Source organism: Callorhinchus milii, unplaced genomic scaffold, assembly GCF_018977255.1.
Source record: "Callorhinchus milii isolate IMCB2004 unplaced genomic scaffold, IMCB_Cmil_1.0 Scaffold16, whole genome shotgun sequence".
NCBI classification, from domain to species: domain Eukaryota; kingdom Metazoa; phylum Chordata; class Chondrichthyes; order Chimaeriformes; family Callorhinchidae; genus Callorhinchus; species Callorhinchus milii.
Window position 1 is genome coordinate 1927544 of NW_024704757.1, and position 14366 is coordinate 1941909.

General features: G+C 39.3%; 1 protein-coding gene across 5 annotated transcripts in view; it reads left to right on the forward strand.

Annotated features, from left to right (window-relative positions):
- axin1 (axin 1) overlaps positions 1–14366 on the forward strand; it is a 71885-nt gene that overhangs the window by 6093 nt on the left and 51426 nt on the right. For all 5 annotated transcript variants that reach the window (XM_007908205.2, XM_007908210.2, XM_007908208.2 and 2 more), the window contains exon 2: positions 1486–2461. In XM_007908205.2, coding sequence (XP_007906396.1) covers positions 1587–2461 — 875 coding nt within the window. In that variant the 5' untranslated portion in view covers positions 1486–1586. The remainder of the gene's footprint in view (positions 1–1485; positions 2462–14366) is intronic.

Below are 14366 nucleotides of genomic sequence, written 5' to 3' on the forward strand. Positions count from 1 at the left end.
TCTCACCTTTAAGACCATCCATGGTCTTGTCCCCTCCTACCTCTCTGACCTGCTGATTCCCTACCAACCTCCCAGCTCCCTCCGTTCATCAGGCTTTGGCCTACTCCATGTCTCCCGCCCGACCCGCCCTACCATCTGTGGCTGGGCTTTCAGCCTCTCTGCCCCCACACTCTGGAACTCCATCCAACGGTCCCTTCGCCTCGCTTCCTCCCTCGCATCCTTCAAGGCCGGTCTCCAGACCCTTCTTCGACCGTGCCTTTGGTCTCCCTCCCACCTCTCTGCCTTCCCTCACGCCTATACCACCCCTCCCCCATGCTCGGGGCCCCGACAGCTGACTGTTCAGCACTTTGGGACGTCCTCTCGACGTGAAAGGCGCTCAATAAATGTAACTTTTTTGTTGTTGTTGTTGCATACTTGGAAAAAAGGGGGTGTCCTGATGTGATAAACAGAAAAAAAGTCATCATCTTAAATTTTAAATGTTATATTGGGAAAATTTGTTGTGAAATAAATTGATAGATGAGAAAATTCTGCTAAGCTTAACTTAAGTTTAACCTATTTTTATTTATGAATGGGTTACTGTGTCATTTATGTTGAAACTTCAGTTGGTGTAACTGGATAAAATTAATGGGTTGACAATGTGTGTGGTCATCTTATGTTACTGACATAGAGTTATCTAAAAACATCTTTTGTTATAAAGAAATGTACGATTGGAGCAGTGTATGAATCAAATTTGCCATTTTAAGGTAATAATAATCCTTGCAATTGACATAGTGCCTTATCATGTCTTTGAGACATCTCAAAGCACTTCACAGCATATACCGTAAAGTGAATTGACTGTACATTTTGTGGGTGAAAGATAGTTGTGTTTCTGCTGGTAATTTTCAAGATGGCAAATAACATACATAGCATAAAAGGACTTATGAGTATTTCTGCTTTCATCTTCACACACACAAAAAAGGAACTTGTTAGGATCACAAAGAGCATATTTACAGCAAAATATTTAGCATTTGATCAGATTTTGTCTGTTTGTCCAGTAAGTAATAGTGTTAAGTGTAATTACTTAAAGTGATGTATAATGTGCAAACCTTTAAGAAAAAATGCCTTTTGTATTTTCAGCAGGTTTTCAGAGTTGATATGACAGTGAACCTAGACGCACCCTTTTTGGTTTCAGGAATATTAGCACATGTGATATAACACTGTAATGCATTACATTCTAGTTGGACAGCAGTGGTGTGATAATGGTGTTGAAAGTGATATTGTGTATGATGGACTTCAGTCTTTTATCATATTTGTTGGTGTTTTGGATTTAGAAGAAATACTTAAAAGTAACTATTTCTGTCATTGTGACCTCCTATCCCATATTTGTAGATTTAAAATGTCATATCATTCATCTCTAGTTTGTTCCAGCTGAGACTGCTTATGTTGAGATATTTCCTGCTCCTATAGTGTTGGAATGATTCTTAACTTCTATTTGTTTTATTGCAGGAAGAATACAAAACCAGCAGTACTTGTTCTCAGCTTGAATACTTGACTATTGGGTTATTGGGACTGCACTGGAATTGGCGCTGTGTGTGAACTCTACAAAAATGAGTGTGAGGGGAAAGGGGTACATCATGGACCTGGGGGGAAGCTTCACTGAAGATGCACCAAGGCCACCAGTCCCAGGTGAAGAGGGTGAACTGGCATCAAAAGACAGGCAGTTGAACCACAATTTCTATCCGTTAAAAAATGATGGGCTTAAAAGTGAGGCTTCCACAGCAACCCCGCGGAGGCCAGATTTGGATTTGGGTTATGAACCGGAGGGGAGTGCTTCACCAACGCCTCCATACCTGAGGTGGGCAGAATCTTTACACTCCTTGTTGGATGACCAAGATGGAATCAATTTATTCAGGACTTTCTTGAAGCAAGAGGAATGTGCGGACCTGTTGGATTTTTGGTTTGCGTGCAGTGGATTTAGAAAACTGGAACCTAATGAATCTAATGAAGAGAAAAGGCTTAAATTGGCAAAAGCCATATATAAGAAATACATTCTGGACAATAATGGCATAGTGTCCAGGCAAATTAAACCAGCGACTAAGAGCTTCATTAAGGATTGTGTTATGAAGCAGCAGATAGATCCTGCTATGTTTGACCAGGCCCAAACTGAAATTCAGAGAATGATGGAAGAAAACACATATCCTGTATTTCTGAAGTCTGATATTTATTTGGAATATACGAGGACAGGTGGAGAAAGTCCAAAATTGTACAGCGATCAGAGCTCAGGGTCTGGCACAGGGAAGACATTATTGGGATATTTACCGACTTTAAACGAGGATGAGGAATGGAAGTGTGACCAAGATACAGATGAACAAAAAGGGAGAGATTTGGCCACTGCAAATAGGCTCACTCAGAAATTGCTGATGGAAACAGCACCACAACGTAGTGGCCCAAACAGAAGGTTTGATGAAGGCCGGGAGTACAGGTAACTAGTTCCGTGCTAATATTATAGCAAGAAACTTGAAATGTTTTAGTCATTGGGTGAGGCACATGTGAGCCGTTGTATTGTGCAGCTGAACACACTATTGAAAATTGCCATTAATGGAAATAGCATAACCTAAAATTTTCCCATGAATGTCAAGTGCCGTTTTATACTGTACTTTTGTTTGAAAATCATTCTTAAATGCTGTATAAACCTTTTTAACATTATTCTGTCAATGACAGAAAAGACCAGATTTTTTTGTTGGTCTTATTCTAACTTGTCTTGAAATTCATTGTCCACATATTAAATGAGTGATGCTATGGCTCAATGCTCTTATGATTGTATATTAGCCATTGCGGTTTTAGTGCTTAAAGCCAGATTATTAGGATTTGTTAATAGACAGAAAAATATTGAGTAAAAAAATGACGATTCCTTTCTGATTGAGACTTGCCTTGCAATGAGTAATATATTAACATTCATGTACATTGATCAGTCTTTTCAGAACTGATTAACTTGTTGAAGTACAAATTCTCATTTTTTTTCCCCCACTAATATAGCTCACTTGTGTGATGCTCTGTTCAGATCCTAGTCAAAATAATGCAGTCAAAATTCAGCACTGCAGTAGAAATGTTGAAGAGCACTTGTATGGAAATGCAGTCATAAAAAAGATACAAAAGAATGGCCATATTGATCCTAACACTAAACTTGGATTATGGAGTAAACTAAATTTCCCTTTTGTATTCTTGCTTTGTGGTTCTTAACCTGGAAAAGTACAAAATAAGAGGAGATTAGTATGTACTGAGCAAACATTTGTACAATTTACAAAGTGAAGCCCTAAGTAGCTGTCATGGTAAAGTAGGAATGCAGGAATTGTTCATGTCCCGGTGTCACTTGAGACAGTTTAGATCTTGTATCTCCTGTGGCTGAAGGAACCAAGGAGGTTTGCATCCAGATCATAGTCAATGCTGTTAACTGGTGTTCAAGTGGTTCTGTGAAGACTTCCTGTCTGAGTGGAACACAGTGGATTGGGAGGTGACACCTGTGAATTACCATTTAATTGTTCAGCTGCACTGTCTATTTAAACTTTCCATAGATTTACAGTTTATTTTCGGAAGCTTTAATTTACTGTTAAGCATCCACATTATATCACAAAATCTTTGTTGTGGACTTTTGACATCTGACAAGCACAGATTTGAGTTCAGTGGATTTGTGCTTGGCTCCAAGGTGACACCTTTGGCAAAGGAATTTTGGAATTGAGCCAACCAAGTAGTTCAGGTAGGGATGATAGTCCAGCCAGCCTGGTTGATCGGCAGGACTTGGAAGGCCAGACCAGTCACCGGGAGCAGGGATACTTCCTACTTAGCTGCTATTAACCCTGCAAGTCAAAATCCTAACAATCCACCTGGGATCACCCTGCCTTTAAGGTAATCTTTGCATTTTTAGCTGGTTAGTCTCTAGGAGTACCCTTGCACCGACCGGGGTACTGCTAGAGTTTAACCAGCTAATCTCCCAAGTCTTGACTCTTGCCAAACTGCGTCCAATACTCTCTGAAACTAGGGCAGCAGAATGCATCCCTCCAAGGGAGAAATTGCATTCCATTTCTAATAAATCTCTTAGTAATTTCCATGTATAGGTGGAATGTTAGCTTGTCTCAGTCTCACCTTGAAGTCAGAAGGTTGTAGATTCAAATCCCACATTGGGACTTGAACTCACAGTCTAAACTGAGATTCCAATGCAGTGCTGGGGGAGTATTGCATTTTCATATGGTGCCGTCTTTCAGAGGACTCGTCACATCTGCCAGTTCAAATGGATGATAAAGATCCCATTCACAAAGAAAAGGGAATTTCTCTCGGTGTCCTGGCCAAAAATCATTGCAGGAACAATGTACTGGATACCAAAGAGTGGTGAAAATAAGAATTTCTTCTTCCTCCCTCTTCCCCGGCCATACCTGGGAACCTGAGACCAATTGTACCATCCTCTTCCTTAATTTAGCTGAGATTATTTAACCAACATAGAACAATGATTGATATGGGACTTTCCTAGTCTGTATGCATTAAACTTCTGTGATAAGAGGGCATATTTGCATTTTGGGTTTTGAAACATGGGAGAATGTGCAGCGATTCTATACAGTTTAGGTTTCTTTTTTCTATTAGGTCCTGTATCCTAATAAACTCTCAACTGTTTGAGCTGGTACAGAGCATTCATTTCATCAAAATAGTAGTAAAGACTGTATATTAACTTGGTTGAATTTTTATGTGTACTTGGCGCTCATTCCGAATGTGAAGTCTGTTGAAGGGAATAACCAGTTTCACAGAATATTGAGTATAGAAAAATGAGGCACACTCATCATTAATATGTAGCAGCCAGTTCAAACTATCCTTTTTTTCTTGAAAGTCTCAGAAGTCAAAATGATTCAAAGATTATTGATTTTTTTACAAGATTTGTTGTTTCTTTTATGTAGCAAGTCATGTTTCTATCATTTATCTAGATTCTTTTAGCAAAATATTTACAAATGATTCAGCTCAGATTTCACATCTCTGTTCCATTTAACTTTCTACGAAGAACGTTTTGCAGTATTCCCTCCAAAACTAGATATAAATGTATACTTTTTATGACTTCCATGCTATCTATTTGGAATCATTTTAATCTATAATAATAATCCTTGTATTTTGATACAGTACCTTAACATATCTTTGAGCCGTCTCAAAGTGCTTCACGGAATATACTATAAACGTACATTTTGTGGGTGAAATGTGGCAGTCAATTGCGCACAGCAGTGTCCCATAAACAGTCGTAGATTGAGTGACCACATTTTTTTAAAAGGGATTATTACCCCCGGAAAAGCAATCCGCCAATTGCCTTAACAATTGTGTTCCTATTTACTGCTGGTAAACAGAGGCATGTGGAGTAAGGAAACTTGCCCAAAGGTTCACCCTTCCCGGGAATCGAACCCAGGTCCTCTCGCGTGCGAGATGGATGCTCCAACCACTAAGCTACAGAACTGCATAGGTGGTAAAGGCTTTTGACCTGAGGTACATTACATATCTGTGTGTGTAGTCATTTTCACTGACTCCACACAAGTACTGATTTGTGCTATTGTTTAAATGGATGGAGAGTTGATTTAGCAAAAGTATTACTGGAAGTAAAGACCTTTTTGCTTTTGAATCTCCAGTTTTCATTTTGTATTTTAATCGTGTCCTCTTGTTATTGGCATTGGAACCTTGAGTGATTTAATGGATGGAGAGGTGTGTGTTGCTTAGTCAATTTATATATATATATATAATACATATATTATGGACTATGTTGGGGAATGTATCCACTTGTTGCTAAGATAAATAAAAATTGTGTGAGATTGTGAGTGGCACTGTTAAAATTAAGCAAAGTACAAATGGGGTTGGGCTGAGAGAGGGGGAAGGCGGAGTAAAGAATCCAGTTTATGGACTTGGTGACTTATGAAGGCTAGAGATGGTGGTAAGGCCAGAATTTGGCCTTGGTGAGCACTTTTCACAACTTACCATCAACATTCCTGGGACAGATAGAATTTCAGTTCATTAATGAGGGATATTCAATGTAGGATCTCATTGCGGCAGTAAGTGTTTGATGATTCCCTCTTAAAAGGCATTTGAGATAGGAAGCTTACTTCTGGAAAATCATGGTTATACTGTAAACGTCTTCCAAATTTGGCCTAATGAATCGGGTTCCATTGTACCAAGCTTGCTACAGGTTCTCATTTTTTTTATGCTGCTTGTGGTTATATTCTCTAGGGAAAGAATCCAGTATCACAATGTGTTTTGTTCTATGTAAGAATTTGGCTGACTTTTTAGAATTTGAATTTGAAAATGTAAATTTCACATCAAAAGTTGATGCTCTGAGATTGGCTTTACATTCTGTTCAGCTTGATCTCTAAATCCAATTTCTTCGGTGCATAAAACTTGTGTANTTTTTTTAAATCAGTAAATCAAACAACGATGATGTCTCATATTCTAGGCTCATTTTAAAAATTTATGTCAATTGTTGCTATGCAATGCATCAACTAATGCAATATTCACAAGCGAGAGCTATGGATTTGATTCCCGGCAGGGCAAAATGTTGGGCAAGTTTCCTTCCTTCACACGCCTCTGTTTACCTAGCAGTAAGTAGGAACTTGGTTGTTAGTCGATTGACAGATCGCTTTTCCGGGGGTAATATTTCCTTCAAAAAAATAAATTGGTCACTCAATCCACAACTGTTTGTGAGACACTGCTGTGTGCAATTTTCTGTTTCACCCACAAAATATACAGTTAATTCACTTTACAGTATATTCTGTGAAGCGCTTTGAGACGTCTCAGACGTGAGAAGGCACAATTTCAAATGCAAGGATTATTATATATTTATATATATATATATATATAAAATATATACTGTTACCAAGTTGTTATAAACTAGGCTTAACATTGGAAAGGTAATTATTACATGAGTTTCAAGTTGGTGCATTTGTTCCAAGATTATTTTTTTAAAAAATGCATGATTGGCAAAGGGTTTTTCCAGTAACCAGAGACAATAAATCACTCAGATATTTTAAATGTTAGATACACAGTTACTCAAAACATTTTTCACATTTGCCTTTGGGTTTGACTCAGTTCATGAACCTTTGAAAGTTGGCAGTTCTTTGAGGTAATTGTGGATGTCTGAAGGTTTGTCCTTGATGGAGTCTGGTTGAGAATTGAGAAGACTTAGGATTCGCCCATAATGTTGGGTTACATTGATGTTGTGCAGAGCCTCAGGAAATTTTGATTCCTGGACTTTGGAGGCAAATTCTGTGTAAATTGCCGCCAATTTGAATGAGCTAAAGGTTTGAAGACTAGCAAACATAGCTTTGAAATACTGCAGTAGTCATTGTCTACCACCAGAAAATCAATTGAAATCATCTTTCCCATGAACTAGGATAACATGAGTTATATTGAGAGTTAGAAACGTACAGATGTGTTTTCTAGATGTTTTGAAGACATTCAGTTGTATGGTGAGCTGTTCTGTGTGCTCTCCCTGTTTAGTTTTCAACTACATACCAGAAACCTAAGTCAACTTATTAGTGAGATTAAAGTTAATGATTTTACATGTATTATAATTATAGTGGTGGGATCAAACATATAGCAGTAGCTCAGTAACAAAGGACTTAAGTTGAAAATTAATTTGACTGTCAAAATGTGTTATCCAGTCATGTAATCTACGAGGTCCTACATGCTAAATAGAAATAGAAGGAACATTGAGGACTTAGTTAGCATTAAAACTAAAGTTGTGTTAGTGTCGTGTTCAATGATTTCAGAAGGTAGCCTGTCTAATTCTACTTTCTTGTATATGATGTGTGTATCAAATATATTTTAATGTCAGGCTTCAATAAAATTTGTGCTTATATCTGCAGAGTGCAATGGGTGTGCATGTCATTTTTTTCCCCCAAAGGAAATTATATAGCCTTGTGGAAGCGTCCCTTTGCATTCTTTGTCCTCAATGTTCTTACATTGGTCTTTCGTCTGCAATGAATGCTCTTGTACAATGTAAACATTAAGGCTGTGTGGGTGAAAGCACCTACTTTTAGAATGGAAAACTAAAATATGCGATGTCAAAAAATGCAATATGTTTTGCACTTATCAGGATTTTGTTTCTCATGAGGTTTATTTCTAGTCTTGAATATCAGGTCGGTTCTAATTTTAATTTTGTTAGATGAAGAATAGAATTTGCTTCATCCCGTGGTGATCTTTGTTGTGGTTCAGAATTTGTAGTTGAAAAGAAACTTCACTCAGTAAACTATCCTCTGCCTTTATAATTTTCATTTTTCTCATTATTACCTTTTTTTTGCTCCTGAGGTCAGAAGACTTTTAGTATACCTAGATTGCCATGCCATAATTTTTAAGATTGGGGAGAGGCGTGAAATGCTCAGATATGCAACTGAAAATGTATTTTCACTGTTGCAAAGTTTGAACAGAAGTCATGGGGACTTTTCTAAGTTGATGATTGAGTTGATTATCAGATTTGAGACTTCCAGCACCCATGTTTAATTTGGGAATTTTAAAGAAAGCAAACTATTTACATTTAAATATCAATGGGCGAAATTTAAATTTCACTCCAAACAAAACTGACCTTCCAGAGATTATTAAAAAAAACATTGATTTTAAATGGCAGAATAAAAAGGTTAGGGTGTTACGGTAATTAGCTACAAATGTGAAACAAAGCTATTGGTTTCATTGACCAGATTGCAATGTATAGCTGGCATTCTTTTTAAAGAAAATAGTGTAAGTTATGACAATGGGAAGCACATCCCTTTTTATTACCTTCCATTTTCCCATTGTGTTCTCATTTTTCTTTAGAATTTTTAAGTTATCTGTTTTCGTTTGTGTCAGATGTACTGCCCTCTTTGAGATGGGATACCCATCTAAAAAAAATTTGATTGGAATACACCTCCATAAACTTAATGAAATTTTGGTTTGGTTCTGTTATTGACAGGGTCCGGTCAAAAACATTTTAGGGCCTTTGTTGAAGATTCCACACTTGAGTTAATATTATTGACAAATCATGAAACCATGAATCTTAGTGTGACAATTATTTTGTCAGTGCATTACATCAAGTTTGAAAAGACTGGATATAGTGGTAATGTCAGGCCTGTGGATTCAATTATGGAAATTGTATTACAGTAAAAGACCATTCTTTCTATTGTGTCTGACTATGCACCAATGGGTGCAAGACCATGCACCAATCTCTTTTCCCGACTCTTTTCCTATATCCTTTAATAATTTTCAATCATCAAGTGTTTATTTAATTCCCTTTTAAATTTCATTGTTGAAATTTACAACAGTATCTTTTGGTAAAATGTTAATTATCCAAATACCTTTTGTGTAACTTAAATTCTTCCAATCCTTTATCTTATCAGTAATAATAACTTTGTTATTTCCAGCCAGTGGGACTTCCAGCTATTCTTCTTTTTAATTTGCTAAGCCTCCTGTTTTTTGCAATCTGGGATGATATTGCCTATGCCCATGTAATATTACTGATGCACATCGTTCCTTAATATGATTTGGGTCTCAAGAAAGGTCTGCTGACAGATCTGGAAAAAGTTTGTAAGGACAGGGAGGAGGCTGAGGAAGGTAAGGCATTCCACAGTATCAAGGTTCCTGGAGATGAATGCTCTGAAATAGGCAAACAGCTCATTTTACTGGGTTTCCACACACTAGCGATGGAGGGAATAAGAAAAGTACTGTATATGGAGTAGCATTTTTGGAGCTTGGTAGGTATAAAAATTGAAAGTTAAGAGAAGCATTGGCAGCATTGATGATATGACTATCAGAAGGATTGCGATAGAGACTGAGTGAGACAGGTTGGAGCCCAGAGATGAGAAAATGATAATTTATCAGATGCTTAGTATTTTCCTATAGTCTGTTCAAGGAGAGAACATCCTAGATATGAGAATTCATGTTGTGGAATGAATTATGAAAGGTAAAAGCACAAAAAGGAAACCAGGAAACTGGGCTCATTCAAGGAGGTTTCAGCAATGGAAGAGGTATGATCTTATTTGGGATCAGAGGAGGCCAAGAATGATGATGGATAAAGAAATATGAATAGTCATCAAAAAGGAAAGGTGATATTTGTCAGTTATACAATCCTTATGCAAGATATATAGGAAAAACTATCTTAGATTTTTTTAAATAGGATTTTCATTTCCCAATTGAAGAACATTGAGCAGATTGAGGTTCAGTAATTTAGACTGAAACTAAAGTGGCATGCATCTGTCAGAAATTGAAAAAATTGTCATCAAAAAGACTGAAGAGGCTAAACGTGAGTAGAGGAAGGCCGTTTGATTTGAATTAGGCTTAGAAAATATGGCTTCACCAACACAGAAACATTTAATTCCTAACTGTCACTGGTAAAGAGATTGATAATTAGTCACTGGCATTACCTAAGAGAGCAATTGTGCTTATTTAGCAGTTTTGTTTAAAAAAACATTTGTTACGAATATAAAATTGGTGTTAAAATATTGGTCGATTTTCATGTAGCATTGTAACTTGCCAGAATTTTTTACCGTGGGTTATAAATTCATGCATTGTGAAATTTAAACCCCAAATGAGGAGAAAGAAAAGAACAACAACAAAATTACATTTATAGAGTGCCTTTCACGTCCGGAAGATGTCCCAAAGCGCTGAACAGACAGGTGTCGGGGCCCGAGCATGGGGGAGGGGGGGTTGGTGTGGGAGTGAGGGACGGCAGAGAGATGGGAGGGAGATCAAAGGCACGGTCGAAGAGAAAGGCCTTGAGACCGACCTTGAAGGAGACGAGGGAGGAAGTGATGCGAAGGGACTGTAGGATAGAGTTCCAGAGTGTGGGGGCAGAGAGGCTGAAAGCCCGACCACCGATGATAGGGCGGGTCGGGCGGGAGACATGGAGCAGGCCGGAGCCCGATGAACGGAGGGAGCGGGAAGGCTTGTAGGGAGTCAGCAGGTCAGAGAGGATGGCCTTAAAGATGAGGATCTTGAACTCAATTCTCTGGGGGATGGGGAGTCAGTGGAGTCGGGCGAGGGTGGGAGTGATGGGGTCGTGGAACCTGGTGCGTGAGAGTACACAAGCTGCAGAGTTTTGGATGATCTGCACCGTGTGAAGGGAAGAGTTGGGAAGGCCGATGAGGAGGGAGTTCCCATAATCAAGCCTTGAGGTGACGAATGCGTGGGTGAGGGTTTCAGCAGCGTGAGGGGTGAGGCAGTGGTGGAGTCTGGCAATATTGCGGAGGTGGTGGTAGGCAGTGCCAGTCATGGCCCGGATATGGGGGAGAAAGGACAGTTCAGGGTCAAACATGATACCCAGGTTCCTGACTGGCTTAGTGAGGTTGAGTTTGCAGCCGTGGAGGCTGATGCTGCCAGTGCCCGAGGTGTGGAGGCGCTGGCGCAAGCCAATCAGGAGGGCCTTGATCTTGCTGACGTTCAGCTGGAGAAAGTTGTCTCTTGTCCATGACTGTCAGCCAGGCAGTCGGTCAGGCCGTCAATAGACCTGGAGTTGAGGGTAGAGGCAGAGAGATAGAGTTGGGTGTCATCCGCATGCATGTGGAAATTTTCCCCATGTCTGCGGATGGTGTCACCAAGGGGGAGCATGTAGTGGGTGAAGAGGAGGGGACCGAGGACAGAGCCCTGAGGAACACCGCACGAGACATTGCAGGGACTGGAGGAGAAGCTGTTTGCCGCAACGAAGTGGAGGCAGTGTGAAAGGTAGGACCTGAACCAGTCAAGGACAGAGCCTTGAAGGTTGAGGGGGAGGAAAGGCAGTGGAGGAGGATTGAGTGGTCCATGGTGTCAAAGGCGGCGGAGAGGACAAGGAGACAGAGGGAGCCCTGGTCACACATGGTCAGGATGTCGTTTGTGACCTTCAGCAGAGCAGTTTCTGTGCTGTGGGCAGCACGGAAACCCGATTGGAGGGGTTCATGGAGGGAGTGAGAGGAAAGAGCGAAGCTGAGAGGCAATGGCTCTCTCAAGGACCTTGGTTAGAAAGGATAGATTTGAGATGGACCAGTAGCTAGATAGCTGTGACGCGTTGAGGGAAGAAGAAAATAATTTGATTTGTATTTCAAAGCCACTTTCAGAAAACAGGATCCAAGAGATGCTCTACAAGAGTTTTATTGAAAGTTGTACACTGGTTGTTGAACTTGAATAAATGCTTAAAATACTCCAGAATCAAAGTAATCTCACAGAATAGAGGATCACAGTTTATGTTGACCAGATGACAAATTTCTTCCACTTAGCACTAAAAGCTTTATTTGTGGAGTATCTCCTGGAAGTTATTTAGGTATTCACAGATGGTGAGCTGCTCAGCTATTCAGCATTACGTTTCAATAGCTGGGCCATCAAAAAGAGTGCTTGATTTGGATGTTGAATTTAACCCTCCATGTGGCAGAACAGGTCCCTCATGTGGGAAGTGAGATTGATTCAGGACTTCTCAAAGTAAGGATGGTTAAGTGCAGAAGATAGCAGTTAATGTTGACTTCAAGATAACTCAGGAAATCGGAATAGAGATATATGGATTTAATCCAAGTCTTGTAGAAGTCTAGAATATATTTGTTTGCTCGAAGGGCCAAATAGATCAAAATAATCTCAAATTTTAAATAGCCTGAGATAATTCAGAGTGCCAAGTGCATTTACGCATATACAAGAAAGTGACTTTAAACAACACTATAGCAATGGGTCAAAAGTATGTAATTCTATTACTAGAGGCCACTTTGTGGTGCTCGTGAATATGACCAGGGCCAACAGAAAATTGACTGGGGGTGGGCGGGGGGGAGGAGGAAGATCAGTCTTGACTGCAGGGCTCCAGGAGGTCACGCCTCCTGCCTCTCAGAGCCATCCACTGCACACAGACACACAGTCCTAGAAGAGAGAGACTCACACACAGAGAGTGGCCACACTTTTCTATTGGCCAAGATCATGACCAAGGCAACAGAGGAAGTCCTAATGGTACAATGACAGAAAGCCTGTCCTTCTACAATGGAGGCTATTTAAACCTGTATGGAAGGAGAATTCTATTGGTATCTATCCCTGTACCATGCATCGAAAATATCTTTTAAAACAAATATGCTTGTGATTCTCCACTTGGCAACAATAACTTCTAATTCAGTATTTCAATGACTACTTTATTCTCACCTTATTTTTCAGCATTAGTTCTGTGCAGTGCCAACTATAGTAATTATCTTGCATTCACATCATCCGTCTGTTCTAAAGCCAAGTTTCGTAATCTTGGGCACTAATAAGTACTTTTATACAAATATCCATTCCTGTGTGCAAGTATAGTGTACAATTGGCTATTGAATGAGGAAAGAAAGCAACACAGCTGAGTTGAAACCTATCCTTGCTCAGTCTCCACAGATATGCTTCCAGCAGTGATCGTTAGTCAGCACTGATTGCTAGACAGCAAAAGACCAGGAACCCTGTCAATGTTTCCTTCCCCAGCCCAGGAATGCTTGTATTCTCACCACATCCTCCTTCCTTTCTCCAAAACCTCAAGCCAAATTCAGCTAATTCGGAGAAAGAGACTGTGGGGAATCTTCTTGGTCTGTACATTTCTGTTTCAAAATTAAAGTATCTGGATTCTTCTTTTGCGTCTAAATCGACCTTCAAAACATACCCATAAACTTGAATTTCGGATACACGTTATAGTGAAACTTTGATTTTCTTAAAATAAAAAATAAATACTTTAAAACCGTTTTCTCTACAAGTCAATATGACTAGCCAACCAGAAAGCTTTCAATCACACTTGTTTTTAATGATTTTGTTTCTGCTGTACATCTATCCATCCATCATTAGAAAGCATCAAAAGGTTGCAGTAGTTGTACAATATTTTAGAGATGCGTTTCCTTGCATTGGATACGAAGGTAACAATATAACCGCTTGCAATAAAATAATCTTTACATTTGGTATTTTGACACACCTTAAAGCGCTTTGCAGAATATATTGTAAATTGAATTGTATATGACTGTATATTTTGTGGGTGAAAATACTGTAATTTGCACTAAATTTATGTAGGCAAACGCAGCAGCCAATATTAGCATAGCAATGTCCCAAAAACAGCCATAAAGTGAATGAACAATTTTATTTTAGGGATTGGTGGCTGGGGCATTGGGAGAAATTCCCCACTCTTCAAATTTCGTTTGATGAAATGTTGACCCCAAACATTTCAACAACAACAACTTAGATCGTCCCAGAGCACTTCACAGTAATGGATCCCAGGGCCGAGCAAGAATAAAAAATAATACTTTTTTTAAATTTTATATCACCTGAGCAATACCTTGGTTTATAGTCTCACCAGAGGACAATCGTTTCATCTGTGACAGTGCAGCACATCCTCAGCATTGTGTTTGGAGTAACAGCAGCAACAATTTGCATTTATATAGCACTCTTCACATGGG